The sequence below is a fragment of the Balearica regulorum genome, chromosome 2 (genome assembly GCF_011004875.1).
Source record: "Balearica regulorum gibbericeps isolate bBalReg1 chromosome 2, bBalReg1.pri, whole genome shotgun sequence".
In the NCBI taxonomy this organism is placed as follows: Eukaryota; Metazoa; Chordata; class Aves; order Gruiformes; family Gruidae; genus Balearica; species Balearica regulorum.
In genome coordinates this window covers 140,645,279-140,667,900 of record NC_046185.1, presented here as the reverse complement: position 1 = coordinate 140,667,900, position 22,622 = coordinate 140,645,279, and the positions used below count along the sequence as shown (strand labels likewise).

The 22,622-nt window shown below is 38.8% G+C and overlaps 1 protein-coding gene across 4 annotated transcripts in view; it reads right to left on the bottom strand.

Moving 5' to 3' along the window:
• The window catches only part of SLC25A13 (solute carrier family 25 member 13), a 108,858-nt gene that overhangs the window by 41,684 nt on the left and 44,552 nt on the right, over positions 1-22,622 (bottom strand). For all 4 annotated transcript variants that reach the window (XM_075746140.1, XM_075746139.1, XM_075746138.1 and 1 more), the window contains 7 exons: positions 16,414-16,553; positions 9,615-9,761; positions 7,890-8,028; positions 6,967-7,060; positions 6,711-6,795; positions 4,443-4,527; positions 3,840-3,998 (listed from right to left, as the gene is read on the bottom strand). In XM_075746140.1, the coding sequence (XP_075602255.1) occupies positions 3,840-3,998; positions 4,443-4,527; positions 6,711-6,795; positions 6,967-7,060; positions 7,890-8,028; positions 9,615-9,761; positions 16,414-16,553 (849 nt within the window). The remainder of the gene's footprint in view (positions 1-3,839; positions 3,999-4,442; positions 4,528-6,710; positions 6,796-6,966; positions 7,061-7,889; positions 8,029-9,614; positions 9,762-16,413; positions 16,554-22,622) is intronic.

The window sequence follows — 22,622 nt, the reverse complement described above, 5'->3', positions numbered from 1 at the left end:
TACATTTTGAATATACGCGCAATAGCTCATCCAGCCCAGCTGCGGTGATGGCATCGAGTAAAAAAAGTCTTATTTGGCCAAAGTATTTTTTCAGACGTCTAACAGAGAAACTTCAGTTTCACACTGGGTAATGGACGCACTTTTCCCTTCATATTAGGAGAAAACCCACTGACTGATAAGAGTTCTTGCTCAGTCTAGGTAAAATATTTGAAACCATTTGGACATCTGATAGAAAGGTGGTAATAGAATACTGCCAAATTTTTCTACTACACAATTCACACAATAAATTGGACAATTTATCACCAGTTGTCATTCAAGCACAGCTCCCTCAGACTGGAAATGGGGTATTTCTTGAAGATTTTGTGCTTTGACAGAACTTTGGGATAGGAATAGGCTTCTACTTCCATTCTACAAAAATGGTACTTCACTGCATACTTCTGGAGGAAAGCTTGTGTCACGGTCTTGTTGTCTCATTAGCATGGGAGTCCACCACTAAGAATGAATTTGGATGAATTTGTACTAGCAGCACCACTGGAAGAAATAAAACTAACAAGTTCCTTAACAGTTAATGATTACAGATAACAGAGTCTTCCAAAGCATCTCCTGTCTTCTTCATCCTCTAGGACAAGTGCCATTAATAGCATGGCTACTGAACATTTTCGTGAGCTACATTTTATCTCTGGTACTTAAATTTCCCATAGAATTTCTATCAAGTATAGGTGAAATAATCTCTATTACATGCACTGCTTAAGACTGTGAAGCATTCTGTGACTCGTTAGGGGGACTTCTGATTAAAATGATATTAAGAAATCTAGGTGACCTCATCAGCTGGAAGAGATGTTGACAAATCACAGCTTCCAAAATTTTCTTGTATTTGCATATATATAAATACCTGTGAGTTTCTAAATATGTATTTCAGGCATAAATGTAGACAGAACAGTATTCTCATACTCATATACAGGTATATGAGATGAGTATTCTTTTCAGCCATGCTGAGAAAGACAGATGAAAAATGTATCTCAGATGTACAGTTTTAAAAAAAATTAATCTAACAATACAGCATTCAAATAATGCATATTATAAAGATTCTAAAGAGGTTAATATCATGTTCGGTTGGGTTTTTTTTAAATCAAAGTATCCTGTCAGTGGAAACACCGATTATCCTTAGAACCAAATTCACATTAAACAAAATTTAGTGCTCTCTTTGTATCCACAAGATGGTGTAATTTATCCTTATCTGAGATGGTGGTTTAGAACATGGTGGGTTTGCCCCTTTTCAAGTTTGGAATAAAATAATGATACAAAAAAGAAAAATCAGTTCACTTCACCAGATGGAAATATGTGCCTTGCATTAAAAACATCATCTGAAATGGCTGAGTTCAGAGTAAGGTTTATAATTCCTGCTCGCTTTCTTGCAGTGCGGCATGACAAAGAGACCACTGCTCCAAACGTTTCTACTATAATTTTTTTAAAAGGTTTTGCATCACTCTTCAGCTAAGCAGGAGAACTCTACCAATTACTACTCCCTCCTCCATTGGGGAAGAAAACCTGTTTACTTAAGTCTGAACCCATCACAGTGTAAGAAAGAATACCCGTTACCAATGAGCAGCAAAAAGTAATGTACTCCGTAGTGTGTCTTACCTAGTGTAATATTTAAGACTAGAACGAGATGATTCTTGCTATAACTTTACTGCATTAAATTGCGTGAATATACTAATCTATAAAATGTTCCTTTCAAATTTTCTTCTCTCAAGCTTAACCAGAAACCTTCATTCTGCACTCAGTTGCTCAACTTTCTCCAAGATGATCTCCTTAGAAATCAAGCAACAGTCTGAATTTACAGACTGTGCAGGAAGCTCCACATTTTGACGGAGTTTTCTCTATTTGACTCTAAAAAGACAAGTTAAATCAGGGTGCCCTTTAAGCAGAGAATCTGTAGAAACACAGGTCTCAATTTGCCTCGGAAATGATGGTGTTCTTTGCCATCACACAATTCCTACTATATAATCCAGAAATGAGATTATTGCCCTGGGTTTAGAAGTTCAGCTCCACCAAACCCTCCAAGATTTCATTATTCAGTTCTCCTTGGACAACTGAAAAATAGTAAAGGGGATGGGGAATGGAAAGACAAGCTATACTGATGAAGGTTCCTAAAGTTCCCCAAATCTGGCAATGAAAAAATCACTCCAAAAACACGACAAGCAAACAGAGTTAAAAACATGCATTTATGACATTTCTGAAGTTTGTTTTTTCAGGTGAAAAAAATCACTGTGCTTCAGAGTTTCAATGAGACAGAAGGAGATAATAGTGGAATTCTGCATATTTATTCTTTCAGGATCCCAGAAGAAGCAGACATACATTTGCAGGGAATACATTTTGTTCTTTAGCCAATAACTGGGACTTTTTACGATTCTGATTGCTATAAATCTTTAAAAAGTAGAAATCATGTCAATACTCTTTATTAAATTACTAGGCCTACTCAAAAAATTGCCTCAAACTCAGTCAATAATAACAGAGCCTTCCCATCTCCAATTGTGCTGAAATAATTACAAAGTCTGGATTTTGCAGAGGAGCTACTTAGCCAACCTCCAATAACTCAGGTCATATGTTAAACAGGTGCACCTGTATCGCATCACTTACTTTTAATGTTGTTTCACACACTGTCTTATAAACTGGTTTTTTTCAGGTGCATACAGCTTTGCCAGATCATAACAATATTTTACTGAAATGCTCTGTTCTTCATCCCTGACTCGACTGCTTCTAGTAGTTAATTTCTGTCATTACAATATTCTTATTTTCAAAAGTTAAAAGAAGTTTCTAAGCAAGCTAGCTAAAACTGAAAGAAGTAACATAAGTTTCAAATCCTCCCCAATTAATATGGCAGAGGGGGATAGGAGATCTCAATAACTGGGATACCAGAAATATAATTTTCTTTATCTCTGTGACACAGAAGAACTGCAGTCTCATGCAGTAGCTCATGATTCTCTACGACTACTTCTGTGTTACCTGAACTTACACCATTGATGCCATAACTGGGACAAGTACAAAATAAATAAAAAACCCAAACAAACCATCTAACTGCAGGCACTTACCTAATATACCCAAAGTGAGGATGATTTACATCCTGAACGGAGTAAATGAGCTTTTGGAGCTTTCTCCATTGACTACAAAAGGAGCTTGGAACAGCTAGCTCCATAACTTGGTTTTATTGGTTATGTATATAAACCTAAGTGGGTTGAAACCCAGTTAATCTCTCTGGCTGACTCAACAGTGACAAGCTAAGAAGAGGTATACATAAAACTCGATAAAGATGACTATTCCCAATGATCAGTGAAGCACATGCAACTGGTTCAGAGAGATTTTTCTGTGACAAAAGATATCACAAAAAGAGATCTGGTTAATAACAAGGTACTCTATTTTCTCTCTGGTTTTATGTTTTTAAATAGAAAGAAAACAGATAAAAAAGAGCACTGAAACAAAACAAAACAAAAAAAGGATGATCTAACTTCTTACCAAACAGGACAAAATATTCTTGGTACTAAGGACTGCTAAGGAAATGAAAACTTGATTAACAGTATGTTTTTGCTGTAGGCATTGCTATTGTTGCCCTAGTGCAGATGAGGAAGGAAAGGACAGAGAAGTCCTACAGAATTGTTCTCATTACAGTGAGGTTTTAATTATCAAGAAGTTTGCAAACCCTACACCTGTAACAGAATAGAAGCAAAAGCACAAACCAGGAAAAACTGAAGTCTTAACAAAATAATAGGCTTAAAAATCCTGAGTTCTAATGAACTCTTATTAGTATCTTATCATTAGTATATACCATCTTTTAAACTTACCTCTATAAAGCCCAAAGAAACCTTCATAACGTAACACTTTTTTGAAGCAATCAAAGCTGTTTTTATACATCAGTTCTCCCACAAAAGAGCCTGTAGAGCGCTGGTTTTGCATTCGAGTTTTTACCAAATCAATTGGGTAGACTGCAGTGGCTCCAACAGCTGCAAATAAAAACCAAGCTGTAAGAAAACATGATTTTGCATTTGCAGTGTTTGACTGCAACTGTCATCTTCTGCATTTACATCTCAAATATCAGTTGTATCTTTTCTCTCCACGATATATTCTGGATACATTAAACTACCTCCCACAGTTTTAACCAAAAGCACTTCCTGGCCCTACCTCATTATCAATCTGATTCTTCTGAATCTGGTTTGGTGACAAATCAGACAGCAACACCACCTGAAAACTCCAATGGCTTGTAAATTCCAAAACTCTTGTAGACCAGATGACCCCTTCCTCTTCAATCTCATAGTCATCCCATCCCTTAGATACAGCTCCAAGGGAAAGACTGAGAAGCTTTCCACACTTAAAATGAAAGGCAGAAGAAAAGAAGAAAAAAACCCAAACGGTGAAGATAAATATTCTTTTGCTCAGCCATAACTAACCTCCAGCAACTGAACCAAGGGCAAACCTGTACGCTGATTCTGCAATCTGGATGAGAACAGGTCGAGACACATCGCCTGGAGCTTTCTGTCAAGGCAGGATTTAAAACAAAAGGAAAGACAAGAAAAATAATCAGAACGTCGTATTTCACGAGACAACATCTTGTGATCAGACAGATAAAGGTACCTGGAGAAAATCCCACAATACACTGAGGATTTTGTTTTCAATTATTATTTCTTTTCCACTGATTTCTAAAGTGCCATATAATGTAGCCTCTTCAGATGGGATCAGCAAAGAAAAGAAAGACTGATACTACAGCAAAATTATACATCTCCAAAGGCAATGGTCCAAATGTGCATATGAGAGCTCACATATTGCATCTTAGGTCATAAATTTTCTACAGCTAAAAGCAACTCCGGTTTCGAATTTCTACTACCAGCAAAACCAGGTACACTTACTATTTCTCAAGCTGTCAAAACAAGTATGCAAGCGTTGTTCATACATATTAGCTAAAGGAAAATAAGGTTTCATAAGGCACCCCCACAATTTCATTTTGCTCATAGTCTATGATTGCCAGATTCAACCCAATGAAAACTAAATTTCAGAATAAATTTCGGAAGTGCTCCAGATTTAAAACTGCTAGAAAATAATTAGGAAAACAGAAGTTCTGCAGGGGCATTAAGTCTTCCATACTCACTACCACTTTTTGTAATTTTTTTTTTTTTTTTAGGCTACCACAAGTATAAATAAAATATGGACAAAATAAAAATATGGATATATTTTTCCTGAAAATGTGTTTAGGTTTTAGCTACTATTCCAATGTAGCTGGACATGGCCAGAAAATAAACTGAAGGTATCAACACAGGTGAAACTCCTTTCAGTCTCAGCATCAAGCGGCTGACATTAAAAAGGAATTGCATGGAAAAATGAAAAGGTAGGACACATATGCAGAAGAAATGCTAAGATTTTAGCAGGTTGATATGTTCTAGCCTCTTAAAATGGCATAAATCATACAAGCGAAGAGAATGGCCCCAAAGCAAAAACTGAAGAAGCTACTACTTTCACCACCGCATTTTTGGCTACATTTTACTGCCACCTATTGTAACTTATGTTACTTGATATTCAGTCCAATGCAAATGCTTTTAACTCCTTTAGGAGTCTTCTAGGAATAGATGGCGAGCTTTTGAGAGCCAGCTCGTTTGAATTCATCCCAGCACAGTCAACAGTTAGTCACTGCTCAAACAAACAGAAAACCACCACTGTCTTGGAGCGGTGGTGGGGGTGTTCACATGTAGGGGAGGGAGGAGAAGAAGAAAGAGAAGCAAAAGAGATGCATGTGTACACACACACACACACAGGGCTGGCTTATGGCCTGGTAGTCCTAAAAATGTAGCCTGCATCAACTCATTGTGGTCAAACTGGCGTCTCTGCACAGACCCAGAGCAGGAAAAAAAAACCCAACAAAAAACCCCTTAGTCTCACAAGACACAAAGTTAAGACTGCCTTAAAATAGAGACAGAGAGAAACAGAGGGTTAGTTTTAAATCTATCTGTACAGAAACTTGTATCAATGCAAATATAAGATATGCTAAAATAATACAAAAACTAAAAGATCAACAGGTTTGCCATTTAAAAAACACTCCTATTTCTTTTTGCCTCAAACACAACAAAAGTTCATTTGCTGTTATACCACTGAAAGTCAATATCCTTTAGTTTTTGGAAATGCAGAGAATATTAATGCTTTTACTGAAACTGTGATGGTAGACTAAACATAATCTCTCCTATTTTGATATTCAGCAGAGCATAAGGCAAAGCAGAGAACACTCTGAAGCCAGGAACATGCATGTCTGTTCAGAACAAGGGCTGCCATTTAATAAGCTAGATGCTGAATTTACCATCCATATTCGAAGCAGGAAGTCTTCTTTCCTCATTAAAAAGAACAGAGAGTAACAGAATCACAAAACATAAACACCTTAATTAGCTATACACCTAATATTTACTAAATGGCTGGATGACACTCATATATGTTTTATCTTTTGAAAGTAAATTACATTTAGCCTGTCAAAATGCAGCCCAAGAGAGAAGGGCACAGAGAAGAGATGGAGAGGACATGACACAGGTTAAAAATAAATTCTGAGAAGAAGGTATTCCTCACAGATATTACAGAACACAAGAGAAAAGCAACTTAGCTGACAACACAGAAGGAGGTTGGCTATCTATTTACCTGGCACTGGAAACAGATAATAGCATCATACTGGCTTCTGTTCTTACCTGCCGCTGAGCCTCAGCCAGGTTGTAGGGCAACGTCCCCTCCTCCAGAGGAGCAATTCTTTCAATATCAGCTAACGTCATGCGCCTGAGGAAATTAATTCAGCTTAGCATTTGCTTAGAGATGGGTTTTCAGATCCCAAGAAGTTACCTGCACGTGACCACTACACTGCTCTCCTGTTCCCCAACGCCACCTCCCACTCTTTCCAAGAAGGACAGAGGAGGAAGGGAAAGAGAGGATAGGTAATTCTCCACTTACCCCCGTGGCTCGTATAGATCTGCTAACTGAAACAAGATGTCAACTTCCATGGGTGTAACCTGACCAAATTTCTGAGCTGCCAGAACAAACTCCTCTGCAACAGAATAAAAAGATAGAAAACCTAATCAAACCAGAACAAGTAATCCAGAGCACCCCAGAGTTGCTTTATATTTTAGTATTACATAGAAGATGCTGGTGGGGGCAGGAGAAGGGGAATAAAAGTTACCCACCACAACAGTGTTCCTGCCACTACATAAATGTATATTTTAAATGGTATATCCTTCATGCAAATAAGTACAACTCTCTGGTCTTAAAGCTTAGCACTATCAGCAGGATTTGGGATATTTGACATACGGTATCAATCAGTTGCGGGTCAGAGGGGAAAAAATAAAATAAAAGGCAAACAGGAAAAAAAAAACACAGGAGTCAAGAGATGTAGAACTTTTCATGCATAGTCCCAGTAGGCCACATTAATGAAACTTTGGCATTGCACAGGGAATTCTCTATAAAAGTGGTTAGATATAGCAGATAACATCTTGTTCCAAGCTTGTAGATCAGCTTACTGTGCCGCCAATACAAGTTTATGGAATTCTTCAACTACCCTTGAAGGTCACTTTAATAGGCTGCCAATTTGGCAGGAGTCCTAGGAAGTTTTTTAAACTTTTAAATATTTTTACATACTTTCCTCACCCTGCCCCCACCGCCAGTTTACTAGGACCTTTTTCTGATTGAAACAAAATGAAAAACCTGGAGGGTGGACTCCAAGAGGAGCGTACAAACCCGAGTGGCGTACCCAGGAACGCTAACGAGGCAGGCTTTCTCCCCCTCCCATTGATTTAAAAGCATACAGATGAGGTCTCTCCCTCCACCTGCCCCAACCAAACACCCAAGGAAACTTCCAGACTGCAAACGTTTCTACCAACCCTTAGTGACTTCCACATCTTTTCTGTTTCCAGCCAGAGTACTGTAGATCTTTCTAATGAGCTCCATGTTGTTAAGGAGAGAATTAAATCCATTAAAATAGGAAAAGCTGACCTGATGGGAAGTGGTACCTCCAGCAGCCTAGAGTGGAGACAGTAAAAGAAGAAAAGAGAAAGGAGGCTGTTAACAAGACTAAGAAAAATCTTGAAATAAAGGTTTTTCAACCTAGGTTATTTTACAAGAGCAACAGTAGCACGGGGCTGCTTTTAAAAAAAAGCTGCAAAATAAAGAAAACTATGAAAGATTCTTAGGTTACTGAAACTAATCATGACCAGAATGTAAAATTCTCCCCACCCTACAAACCTAAACAAATACATATGCAGGATTATAACAACATAACCAGTAGTAATTTACAAAGTTCAAATTTCAGTACTGCTTCAGTTGGAAATGTTTCATAAGTTGGCTTATTTCTAGTAATGAGGAAATCTACTTCTACATGCAAAGTATATTACTGTACAGAAAACTTCAACAAAATCAAAACATTTTCTGAAAAGGTCAACTGAAACATTTAAATTCACAGGCATTTCAAGTCATGGAAAACCAGCAGTAAGCTCTCAGGCTTAGATCAGGCAGTCAAACAAAATGGGAACAATAAGGTTCGAACAGTTATTCATTCTCAAACGAGAACTGAGCCTAAACCTTTATTTTAAAGTGGTGTTGGGTCTGCACACAGAAAAATTATTGGATCAATTCCCTATTTAAAGTATAAGATCAGAGATCAAGCAAATTTCTGAAAACAATGCATAAGCTTGCCAAAATTTAATCGACCTTGAGGGAGAATCAAAAATCTTATCTTATGTTTTATGAGACAGTATATGACCCAGGAAAGCTGGTAACAAGACTGGGGAGAGAAATGAGGAAGAAAGTATCAGATCTCATTGTCAGTCCCCAAGTCTTCTGGCTATGTGTTTTGCTGTTTGCTTCTTCCAATATTCTGTCCAGAGTTTGCAGTTCTCATCACTTCACACATCCCCTTGGAATTCTCCCTTGCAAGTCAAAGCAGAACAGATTTCTTTAAACCTGGATATGACCAGACTTTGGATTACTTGGAAAGCACTACTACAAGTTCCCCAGATTAGAAACTGTGGTCAAAACCGAATGTACCTTTTCCTTTCTTCAGTGAAACTGTAGAATTGTAATATTTAATTTGGTTTATGCACTTCAATCTGAAAATAAGTGTATGCTCAAGTGTAACAACTATCAGTTAATACATAGTGAATGTCCTTGGGTGATGTTCCAGTTCATACAGTGTCCCAGGTGCTTGGAAATTACACTCAGGAGCTTAGAATTGACATTACAAAGCAAGTCCTTTGAGGATGACTTCCTAAGTGGGATGCAATGGCATTCTGACATGTTTGACACAGTCTACTACAATGAAATGACTGGAAACAATCAGGTAAACTCTACATTTGTAGGCCGCTACTAAGGTCCATCCACCTGCTTTGTCTTTTGTCTCAGGAGGCCAGGAACACTGAGAAGAAATATTTTGCAATAAGGGTTAACTTTCATATGTTAGTAGATATGTTCAGTAGATGATAACTGCTAAACTTAAAAACATGCATCCATGAACTGGACTACGTGCCACATCCAGTGGTCAGGGTACATAAAAAAGGAATCCCACTTCTGTATCCCAGGTGTTTCCCAGTTGGGATACCAGAACTACTCACAGCTACTAGACATTCTTCTACAAATGGTGTCAGCATGTGTGGCCGGATAGTGACCATAATGTCCCTGAAGTCCATAGCTGTGACTCTTCCAGCCTGAGCATTGTCTCTCTGCACAAAAGCTTGTTTTGCATGTTCTAACTGTATCTCCTGAAAACATATGGGGAAAAAAAAAAGTTAGGTTCAAAACCATCACCTTAATAGTCAGATTTTATATAATGCAATCCTACAATACTTAACAAACCACAATTACATGTAATCTAATTTTAATTGGATATTGTATGTGTAACTTTCAGCCTTTTCTATCAGTGGCATATATGGTCTCTATCATTGAGCTTAATATCTAGGATAACCATCATGATTTCTCTGCTGTCTGGAGATTAGGTCATGCAATTCATTTAACTGAGAAATGGAGGGCATGTATCAACCACTAGCACAGGTAATCTCCCACTCATGAACATTAAAGTGTTCCACAATGTGTATTATCCAGTTTATTGCATGTGTCAAAGCAGGTCAAAATACTTTCTCTAAAAGCATTTTCTACTCCTTGAACCAGGACAATGGAATCATCAGAGATTTCCACGTAGACACGAACTAATCTTGAAAGCGTTCCCTCAAAAAACATGCTCATTTAAAACATGAACTTATTTCTCTACAAAAACACCAGCAGTTTAATTTAGAACTCCTTGCAACTGATTAAATATCAGTTCTCAATATTTCAGCAGCAGTAACGGCCAGAGATCAATCACAAGCATTATCTGATGCAACTACCCGATAATCTCATTTTGTGATTCAAATGTACCCCTGAGAGAAGAGGGGAGAAAAAAGGCATTTAATGTCTCAAAACTGCATCTTTTCCTACTGCGACCTTCACCCTTTCTTCATACATAACTGTTAGACTACTTTCTTATTTTTTAATTTTTCATTCAAAAGGAACAATCCTGCACAGATAGTAACTTGATAATATAGATGAACTTTCTGTTCAGTTCTACAGGTTTGCCAAAACCAGAAATACCTTTTGGTGATGTAGACTTCCCAATCTGTATTTCTTTGTTGAATGGGGAAAACAAATCATTGCCATGTCCTCCCTCAAGGCTTATAAAATCTTCCTCACCAGAAATACAGTGTTAAGTCTGAATATGTATTCACAATCAGTTATTCAGAAAATGGAATCAGAGCAAAAGTATGTCAGCAATACTAAGCAAGTCTTGCAGTGGACCATGACACTATCCTATTATTTCCATTATATTTGCAAATATATGCCTTAAAAGTCATATTAAGCCAAGAGTCAGGCTAGTCAAGAATCCCCAGCACAATGTATTCACAGGGAATATGATCCCCTGTATGTTGATACTTATCTCACAACAGCATTTCAGGGAGCGTAGAGTGAAGGGTGAAAGGCAAACTCAGCCGGCGTAGGACCAGACCTGCCAGAGGTCTGCAACCGCCATCCCTCCTTCTGCTCATGCCACGGCCACTGATGTATGTCGCCACTCAAACCACACTTGTCTTTTCATTTCAGCCTCTTGACCTCTCCAATTTTAGTCCTAATTTCTAATTAAAACTCAGTACTCTGCCTGCAAGGTATGGTGGAAACCTCCTAATATATTAGGTAGAAGGAGGAAAAGTGGGGAAGGAGGACTGGTGAATGTTTCAACACTGCATTTCACTCACAGAATTATTCAGAAACGCTTGTGGGGATTTTAATTTGAAGTGTTACAACTTCAGTTCTGTCACGTTTCCTTTACATTACAGCCCCCAGTGGAGGTGTTACAATTCAGCAATAATAGTCACTCCGGCTGGATGCAGCCATGTAAGCTCTTGCTTCGCTCCAATTCTGACTATAGTTTCAACAGAAATTTGGAAACAAGCAATTTTGGGAGGTTTACAGTGGGAGGAGCACAAGAACACAAAAAAAGTTCATCAGCTTGAGGCAGGCAAGCCACTCGGGAGGCAGAGAACTTTGAAGAGGAGTTAGGTATAGTAACTCTTGTATCCCTAAATACTTACCACCAGGCAGGTGGAAATGTATGAATAAACGAACAAAAATGTTTGTCATTAAGTGGCAGCATCACCAAAGAAAAAAGAAATTTAATTTAGCAGATGGACTACATGCGAAAGTGTGAATGTTGCTTTCTTCTCCTTCTTTCATTCAATTTGTTTCAACCACTGAAACTACTGGCAGTGTTGTGCCAGCAGAATCCAGAACTAAAATGCAGTAAAAAACCTGGACGCTGCCTGCAGAAGTTGAATCTGTCACCATCTGTGTACACCCATCAGCGGGTCTGGAGGTGTGTATACCATCAATGGGACCTTGGCTGACAGTGATGTCTCAGCCACAGAAGCAAAGCAGGGCTCACGTTCCAGAGAGATTCGTTAAGTGCATGTTTCTCGTCATCACCCAGCTAACTGCAAAAAGGCTGTTAGTACTACAGTTGAGTACGAGCCAAAACACCCTATCCTCTCCTTGCTAACATGATTTCTTTCCATCTTCTCGGTACGTGTGGAACCCACTAGAGAGAAGAATTATCCCACTTGGTTGAACGCATAGTCAAGGACTCAGTGCTGCCATTTGCCCATACTCTTGTCAGCTAGGAAGGAACTACTTAGCTGTAGATAGACAGCAAGACAAAACCTTGAATAGGATGATGTCAGTCTTCTGGAGCTCCCTATTTGTACCTCCTCCTTAGTTCAGAAATGAAATGGTTTAAGCATACTGCAAATAGATACAGAAGATTCATCCCACCTTCTCAGAAAGGTATGCTCTTTTTAGGCTACAGTTATTTTGAGCTGTGCTATGCATTTTCCAGTTGCACCGAGCAGAAAAAAAAGCACAGGGACCTTCAGCTGCGTGACATTCCCAAACCATGACCATGGCAGCAACATGGCATACGAAAACATGCAGACCATTACATGGTAGCACACTTAGCCTCAAAACTGAATTTCAGCTATAAAGTCTGTCACAAAAAAAAAAACCAGACAGATGTCACTTTTCTAAGCCCTGTACATTGCATAACAACGTAATAAACTCCTTGAAGTGTTTAACTCAAAAGAACGGCTATCTATTCTGTCAGACTCCAAGCCTGAAAGTCGAGACATCTCACAGCATGACTAACTACGTTTCAAAATGAGGCTCAGTAGCTACTAGCAATTTATCAGAGAAATCTTTAGGAGATGTTCGTAACATTGTCTATGCCATGTATATGCGGCTAATGTAAAAAATACCACCTTAATAGTAAACTGAAAAACAATAAAGCATGTCTAAACACTACAACTTTGCTATCTGACTTGCAATAATTTTTATTGTTTCACCTATTTCAGTCCAATATTGTCTACCTAGACAGATTAAGGTTTAAAGGAATACGATCCCCATTGCCTTGCAATACAAATTACACATCCTAAAGAACCTTCCCTGACTAGACCTTTTTGTAAACTTAGATATACTTAGAAAACAAGCTTCTCCATTGATGCTGGAAGTCCAGAATTCTTCCAGGTAGCAAAAGACTTTGTGAAAAAATAATTTGCACATCATATCAGGCATGCTGGCATCAGAATTTTCATAAAATTATTTCCTATCTAGAGATTTTACCCCAGCTTTCACTTACAGCTCATTAAAAGCTTCTTTACTTTCCACTTAGATAGAAATTTACGTTTGGGTTCCACCCCAATGGATCTACAAGTCATCAGGTACAGCACAATTCCTTCCACTGGAGTAGATCCTGGGGTTTAATTATAAAGAGTACTACTTCATCAACTAATATGCTGGGCACAAATAAATTCCCAGACAATGTGGAAATGGATTTACCAGGCCCACATATAAGCATATGTTAAAATTCATCCTGCGGAATAGATTTTACATGCTGAGAAAGGGGCCAGTGTTGCTCTTTGTGAAGCAGACTTGCCACTTAAGTGATGATGGAACATGACCATATCCAAACAGATATACGTGTGACGGATATATAGTGGAGACATATGACCTAACTTTAAGCTAGCAAAATGAGAAGCTGAGTAAAACAACACATCTTGAGCTCTGGGTTGATGCAAATAGATTAACTCTATCAGAGCCAAGCAGTTTGGAGGCTTCTCTGTTACTGTAGACAAAAAAAGTGCTGGCAGGATATAAATATTCAGAATCCCATGTAAAGTTTTCTTATTTAAAGCCAGAAGAGATCCATCTTGTGCATGGACAAAATACACTAATGTTATTTTCTACATACCTTCAGCTCTGCCAGAAGCGATGATTAGCCCAAATGCTGCGACAGATAATGAATATGTAACGACTTTATGCAGCATAATAGGACCCAACATGAATGAATTTGGATCTAGCTGGATTATTTCATTAAAAAATGCAAATTGCATTGTACTTACAAAGCAGTACCTGAAGCGCCTTACAGAACCATCTGGTCCATGTTAAGTGCAATGTAAAGAGCATTCACACATCAGGAATGCAGAAAGGTAATTTGGTACCCACTGTGGTCTCCTGCTGTCTAAGGCCCAAGGTCTAGACATCAGACCAAGGAGACTGACTCATGCACAGGCAGAATATCAGAAGGAAAGGCTGAGTACCAAAGGTTACAGAGCTTAAAGGAAGATTTCCATGCCTGTGAACACTAACTCTCCAATTCGTTCTGAAAGTCATTTCTGTGCCCAAACTTCAGTATCTATAATACAATGCTGCACAGCAAGAATCAGCAAGGAAACTTATGTGTTTCAAAGATTTACAGTTCAAGAAAGTGGGTGAACTGATGTAGCCAATGACTGTGACTGACTGAGCACCCTAACAGACTGTACTGATAGCAGGCAACTTCAGCAGAATCTTAGGACAATTAATTTATTTGAAAGTCCTTGCTGCCTGCACCAATGCTGACAGCATCTTTATTAGCAGCCTTAGAACTTTTACTGAATGCATCTCACCTCTCTAGAGGATACCCAGAATCGTGATCCTTATTCTCCATGTTGATGCTTTTCCTTCCTCTTTCTGCCCTATATGGTTCAGCACCAAAAGGGCTGTCTGGCTCATGAGGACCACTGACATGTTCCAACACAACCTTTTTACTCTGCACTGCAACTAGCTAAGATTCACTTTTGCAGCAGAGCTGGTTTAAAAAAAAAAAAAAAAAGAAAAAGAAAAAAAAAGAAAAAAAAGAAGAAAAAAAAACCAAACCAAAAAAGGCAAGACACACCAAAACCAAATACAATTCTCTCCAGAATATGATCACATCCAAGAAAAGTCCTATTAGACAAGGAAAGAGGAACACCCCTCCACAGGATGAGAAAGCCCAGTAGTTAGGACTCATCTCCAAAGTTAGAAAACTCCTACCTCAGATCTTGTTTTTCCTAATTCAAAGAAATTTTTCCTAATTCAAAGAAAAAACACAAAAGAACTCAAAGACACAAAGAAAGAATTCAAATCTTCCCAATACCCAGCCATGAGGTTATGGTCCTTTTAGGCCTGTGGCTCTAACCTCCCTCATCGCTCCCCTCCTTCCTCTTTTTTTTTTTTGTTAAAAAAAAGTGTCCTTTTTCATTCTGGGTTTTTCTTCGAGTTTTCCTCAGATGTCTAAACAAACAAATGCATGAGGCAGACAGGACTGGTACTCTGTTAAGACTGTGATTTTAATCCACCAAACTCAGGATACATGAACACCAGAACATGTGGCCAGAGACATTTTTTCCTAATCAAGTAACAAATTTGCTTTTTTATCCAAAAGAGGTTCTAGCTCACTATTCTGTCACAAAACTGGTCTATGTCTTAGCTACTTAGGAGTTACAATAGTCAATACAAAACCTAAGGGAATAAGATTTAATCATGTGATACCTGACGTCCTCTTCATACAAAGTTAATTAGGCTCAGTTCTACAAAGTCAATTTGAAACATTTGTCTCAATAGCATTATCTTAATTATTCCTCATCAAAATGATACCACCTCCTACTGTGAACTAACATACTTGTGTAAACAAGAAAAAAAGAAACCTTGCAGTCTTGAAGCAGGTTCCCATTTTAAAACTCTCTAGCGTAAATACTAATACAAGCATTAAGTATTCAGAAGGAATACAAATAAGAAACTCACGTGTTTTACCACTTCAAGGATCACTTTTCCTACTGGAGACTATTTTTAACAGTACTGCTGAAATACAGATAATCTGTTTATTTTTTAATAGCATAATATTTTGTTTTCTGTATTGAAGTACCCTAAAGTGTGAATAGCCAAGAATTCCTTGCAAAAGAAAGAGTGTATTTTATTCTCTATATACCATATTTCCCTAAGATACTCTTGATTCAAAAAAGGTCAAAAGTAAAGTGTGTCGAAAGGGCTTGCAGCAAAACAACATCTTTATTAGATATCAGCACTGAAATAAATACAAATTTGGTAAACATGCTGTTTACAGGCAGTACTTTTTCTTAATAACAGTCTGGCAATTGGGTCCAAAATGTTCAATACTGTTATTTAGCTTTCTAACTCATACGATTTAAATATACAGGAGGTTTTTAGACTTTGAGATCTAGGTTTTTGATTTCATGTCTCTGTCTACACAACAGTGTAGAAAAGATCACCTTCTGCACACAGGTGATCAAAAATGAAAGAAAAGCAAAAAACCTCAGTTAGCCTGAATCAGCAATCTTCCCACAGGCATATTCTATTTATCAACACACTATTAAAGTCCAGCACCCTGACTGTAAAAACCTAGGCTTGGTTTATCTTCCAACTTCCCTACCAGCATGGTATTTGGCAAATTTGCAAATACTTTGATTCTTGCATTCTTCTTATTACACTTGACAAACTGTATTGTATTAGACCCACCAGTAAAAACTGGGTGAACTCCGCATATGTTAGGTGTCTTTTTCTATCCTTTCCAAAATGCAGCTGTACGAATTCTGAATTCCAGTTAAACGGAATGTGCTGATGAATTGTGGTCTGGCCAAAAACTTGCTTAGCATCCTCTGGGAAGAAAAGAAAAATGTTCATTTAATAATAATAAAAAATAACAATAGATACAAGCATATATTTATACGAGTAAAATAAATACTATATTTTCTAACAGGAAGGTAATACTGTTCATTCAAATTCATAACAGACTGTAAAGTAAACATGATTTTTTTGTTTACCAAAATCATAACAAATGAAAAGTTTTAAACAACCTCACAAATACAATCTCTGAATAATCTCTTCATTTGTGAAGTTTTATACTCACAGCATTTGATTAGAAGATACTCAACTAGACATTTCAAGTTTCAAAGTCAAGTAAGAAAAGATCAAAATTCAAAGTCAATTTATAAAAAGATGACTAAAGCTAACCAGTTTTCAGCATAATCTTTTCAAGCTGCTAACAATGAAAGTTTTGTGTCACTATAATTCAGGCTTTTGTATTATTCCCAGAGTTCTCCACGTTCAAACAAATCAACTACAAAAATACCAGTATTTCAAGATCCACTTTTCTGTATTTACCTTACAGGAGCAGCGACATGCAGGGCAGGGGATGGTGGGGGGACATGGCAGGCAGGAACAAAACCTTATCATCACCTCCAGCACTAAGCAGAGTTTAACCCTAGACCTCTGCTACAAGGAGAGAGACAGCACGACGAGTTTGTTTGATCACACCTAAATGCAAGCTTCACAAGTTTAGTTCAGTTCAGTAGTCATAACTGGGCAATGGGCTTGGCAGACTTTTTGGTAATGCATGGCATTTTTGGGGAAGAAACAACTATTTGAAACACACCAAGTTGTACAATCGGTAATAAGGACCATACATTGCTGGAACTGGACTGTACATATTTTAACTAAGGGAAACAGCAACAAGATCTGAGGAAGTACTTGTCTCACACTACAGCGCCCACTTCAATGTCTGTCTCAGCTAAAAATATAGGGCAAAGATATCTTCCGAAGACAAGCTCAAGGCCAGAAGTTCCCGACTGCTCTATACCTTCCTAATTGCTGTACGACTCCTCCAGCAATGCCAGCCAAGAGCCTGTTCTTGTCTCCTGCTAGCTCCTGCAGGCATGGAGAGCTGGTTCCCAGAGGACACTCCTCACCCGCAGGGAGGGCCAGGAGCTGGTCTCCTGCTCCCTTCACGCTTTGTGGAAGAAAGACCAGGAGCCCAAACCCAGAGCTCCTGTCTGTCTCTGGGAGGTGCAGAGCTGGAAGCCAGTTCCCAAGCATGACTGGTGCCTGGGGGCAAGGAAATCGGCACAGCTTTGTGCCTGCCTGTGTGCAGAACAACCTGGGAGCCACCTCGCTGGAGCCAACCTCTGCCTACCAGGCAGGTCTGGGAGCCGCCTTCCAGCTCACCCCAGTGCCACAAGCAAAGGTGGGAGCCGACTCCTTGGAGTCTCTGTGAGGTCCTGTCTCCCACGCAGGTTGGGTTCTGGCTTCTGGTTCAGCCCATGCCAGCCAGGCACAGCAGCTCTGCTCACCTGGGGAAACCCCAGCCAGGGTGAAATTCCCACTTTCAGGCAAGGAAGAAGGAAAAAGTGAGAGCGGGGTGGGACGGCCAAGAGCCAGGAAGATGTCAGGAAGCGCCCAAGTGAATGAAGGATAAAGACATAGGAAAAAATGGTCCCAGGGAGGTGAAAGGGGCAGGTGTCCTTCTGCACAGACCCAAAAGCACTGGGGTGGGTGTCACCCACAAGGACAGCTTGTTGTAAAGCGAGGGGGCTTCACAGAGAACAGAGATGATACTGCAGACATCTTTCCATCCCTCAACACAGTCAGTAGTTTCATCTTTAAAAACACACTACCCACTGATCCCAGGGAATCAGTGGTGAAACAGCAAGTTGGGTTTAACTTACAAACAGAAAGACTGACCCCAGTTAACTTCAAATTCTTAAAATTCAGAACTTCAAGTCCTAATGTACTATGAGAATTTTCTCCAAGCAATGTCAGTGACCCCAGGACAGCATTGTTCATTCATGTCTTCAAGCTCCATCACAGCTAGCTTGGATCTTGTCCGCCAGCATTCTCCAGGAGCAAAATTCTGCTCTCAAGGCAATGGGAGGGAAAGCCAATTGGTTCAGGGTGAGGTCCTGTCCCTCTACTGAATGTCTTTTATTTAGGATGCTTCCTACTGACACAGCTCGAGGCACCCTACCACATGTCACTGGAGATCACCTTTATAAAGTCCTGGCTTTCTGCCAGACTTCCTTCAAAGAAGGGAATCAGCATGAAGAAGACAGCTTGTCTTGCCCGCAAACAAGAGGAAATGAAGCCTGTCTCTTCCTGGTAGCAATCAATCTGCTTTTCCAGAGGAATGAAAATCCACCCAGAACAGCTCCGGTACCTGTCTCTTGCACAGAAATCAGATGTTCATCTGCTTCCTCTTTCCCTCTCATCCCACCTCCTGAATTTCCCCAGAGCAAGACACTGATATTGTTTGGATGAGATTAGGAACAAGTCACTGTTTACCAAAAGCTATGTTTAGTTGGACTCCTGATCTGTCTTTGACAGAGAAAAAAGGTGCTTTCTTAGGAAAATCTTAGCCGGTATAAAAGCAGTCTCAAATTCCTTTGATGGGGCCAGGCTCCTCACAATCTTTACTTCAACTTGTTAACATATGAAAGTTACAGAGTGTCCTCTGATTATGCCACTGTAATTTTATTTTAATTAGTTAATATACATTAGCTATCTTGAAGGAACTATGCATCTTGCTCCCCCAACCCTGTGCCTTGTAAACCCTCCTCAGTTGGGACCCAAATGAAAAATTTCAGCTTAAGAAAATCAACCATCAAGAAGTGAAAAGAATGGTTATTTCAGACTAAATACAATGTTTAATTATTGGTATTATAAACGGCAAAGGAACCCACAGCAATGGAACTTAAAACCTCATCAAGCCAGCTAGGAATATAGCAAGCTATATATCCAGGGCATTTGCATTCCCTTCTCTATTTTAGAGATGAAAGGCTACATGCATGCCTCAGAAGTTCACGTCAGTACAAATATCCCTCCAAACAGTCCAAGCAGGAGATGTACACTTAATTTTTGCTATGACTTGGAAAACACAGACTACCGCATTAGTGTAGGTACTTAGTACAATAGTAAGAGAACTCCCTACACTACTTGATCTTTTCAAAATCATACTGTATATTGATGTCAATATGACTTGGCAACTAATACCAGGTGCTTTTCTGACAGAGTGCATGTGGGATTATACAGTGCAGGTAGCTGACTGGAAGATCGCCTGCTGTGCTTCTACTGATTCTTTGATGGCATGAGATACGGTATCCTGTTTGCCACTGCCTTTTTACACATATCCTGTACTTCGTTTTTGCAACTATTTGGTTCATAAACTATATATGGTCAGTGGACAGCATTTTCCCCCCTTCCTCACTAGTCTCACTGCCCACTCATCTACAACAATGTCACTGACTCATGTCTTGTCTGTAGTCAGATTGCTCAATTCAGACATTAAAGACCATTCGTGCTCCATGAACAAATCTTAAGTGTTTTAGTCTGTGATTTAACCATCAAAAGCTATCTAATTACATACTAGAACTCACTCCGAGTTATTGTTCAGTTCTAACAGTATCACCTCTGAATCATCTATGTCCAGGATTAATATAAAAAAATGTACAATTTTAAAATGTAGTTTCACCTTAAATCTGCAGTTGAAGTTCCACGACTATCCACAAGTTGCTGAATATCCTTCAGCAGCCAGGCGTTATTTTGTTTGTTTAGATCTTTTTTTAAAGGAACTTATTTCACAGAGTCACAGAATAATTTGTAATGGAAAGGACACCCAGATGTCATCTGGTACAACCTCCTATCAAAGCAGGTCAAATCAGTTCGGGTTGCTCAGGTCCATGTCCAGCTGAGGTTTGAGTATCTCCAATGTTGGAGATTCTACAATCTCTCTGGGCAACTGTGGTTTGATTCTAAATTGGTATTTAATCAAAATATCCGATAAACTGAAGCTTTTAAATCCATATTAAAAACACTCTTTTTTTGTTTTAGTTTTAAAAAGACGAAGTGTCAATGCTCCAGTGTCTGGAGCTGTAAGAGCACAAGATCTCAAGCCAGGAAAAGATACAACCATTTCTGGTTTTGTATTGTTGGAAACAGAGTTGTTGGGAAGCAAAATGAACAACAGGTTGAAGGAGAAGATTTTAAATATTAATTTTTAGAAATCTATGCTGTCATTTGTGTCAATCTTAAAAAAAACCCTAAACTGTGAAACTCAATTTTAAAATAAATTGCAAAGTTCTGTAATAAATAATTGTATTTCCCTGCGCTGCCTCTAATTAAAGAATAGATACCTTGTCATTGGTTTCTGATCACTGTACAAAAAAGATGTTCTATCTTCCCTCCAGGTGAACTGCCTGCTGGTTTACAGTGCGGGTTTCCTGTCCTTTGGGTTCCAGGGACTTTCTTCTCTTCAGTGCACTAATGTCTATGCTTACATGCTTACTGTACCTACAAGTACACCACATTCATATTTCCACACTGTGATTAAGAATTATAACTAGAAATAAAGAGTGCTTTGGAATAACCACAGATCCTTATGACACAATAAAGACCATCAGATTGCCCAAGTGAAAATTATCTATTTGAAAAGTTGAAATTTTAAAAGGAGCAAACGGAAAGTCATTCTCCCACTGTATTTGGCATTTAAGAAAACGACTCAGAAAACCTCAGCTCTTTTCTATGCATTAATCAAATTTATTGGGAGAACTAGTTGTACATGCCATCTAGTCACTTGACAGAACAAGCTACTAAAATCTTTACAGGCTACAGTCCATAAAAAGCTGATGTATTAAATCTTAAATTCTTTCAAACTATTTATGTGCACAACTACCTAAACATTCCATGCAGTGTCATCGTTCAGTCTAATGAAGTTCATACTATCTCAATGCACAGCTAGAAAAAATTTATCATCTACAAAAATCCCACTCCCCTTACAAAATAGCCGCAACATTTCTGCAGAAAAGCTGTCAAATTGCCTTAATTTTATATAAGCTATATGCTATATATATTTTATATATGTCGTGTGTTATACCTTTATGCATTTAAGCAATTTGTGCATGGTATAGAAAATCTGTACCAAAACCCTGGGCCTTGATAAAAAATGAGATTTATCCTGATGACAATGGTAATAGCAACTTCTGTAAAGAATACAGGCTACCTTCTGCAAAGAGGAAAACAAAAGACAAATTTTAAAAGACATGAACTATCATATGTTAACAAGAGTTCCATATGCACCGACAACCTTTTCAAACCCTTCTGGCAGTAACTGCTTCTATATTCATCATACTTAAGGCCCTGAAGAGGAACATACGAGCATTGTAGTTACAACTTGGATCAAACGAAGCAAAATTAATGCAAAGAGTGTGGAATAGATATTTTAGTATAAAGAGATAAGGTTTTTTTAAACCTGCATATGCAAATCTCCATCATTCTGCTCAGACAAAAGGTGATACCTTTACAAAATCATGTTTTGTTAACGGTTAAGCAGTTCTGTTCTTGCATTTGGAAACAGTTTCGGTTAAATGACTGTAACAAAAAGTGCTTTCTTTTTTTTTTCAAAAAGTCATTTAAAATAAATCCTACACAGAAGAAAAGGCAAAGAAGTAAGTCCAGTTGGTCAAATTAAACTATTGATGACAGTACCTGTTTCACTATCATGACTAGGAAACCCCAGCACCTTGCCAACTCCCAAGCAAGACCTGACCTAAAGCTTAGTGGAGATGAGAATAGAATGATTTCCACCAGCTTTGCGATGGGTCCTCACTGACCATTTGAAAGAACTCTACATTCTTCCATAACCTCCATGACCCTGAGTGCACCACCAGGTTCTGCAAGCTCTTCCCCATGCCCCAACTATGAGCATGCGGATCAGGGTCCATGCAAAGAGCCACAGGAGAAAGAGCTGGGAGAAGTATCATCTCAGGTCCTTGGTTCTCCGTGCCTGAGCCACCCCACAGAGACACCTGCACCCACCCATGCACTTCGGTGACCCCGACTCCCTGACTTGGCTTCCCAGCCTGACCTCGGACCTGCCTCATGCCTGCAGACCCTGGTCA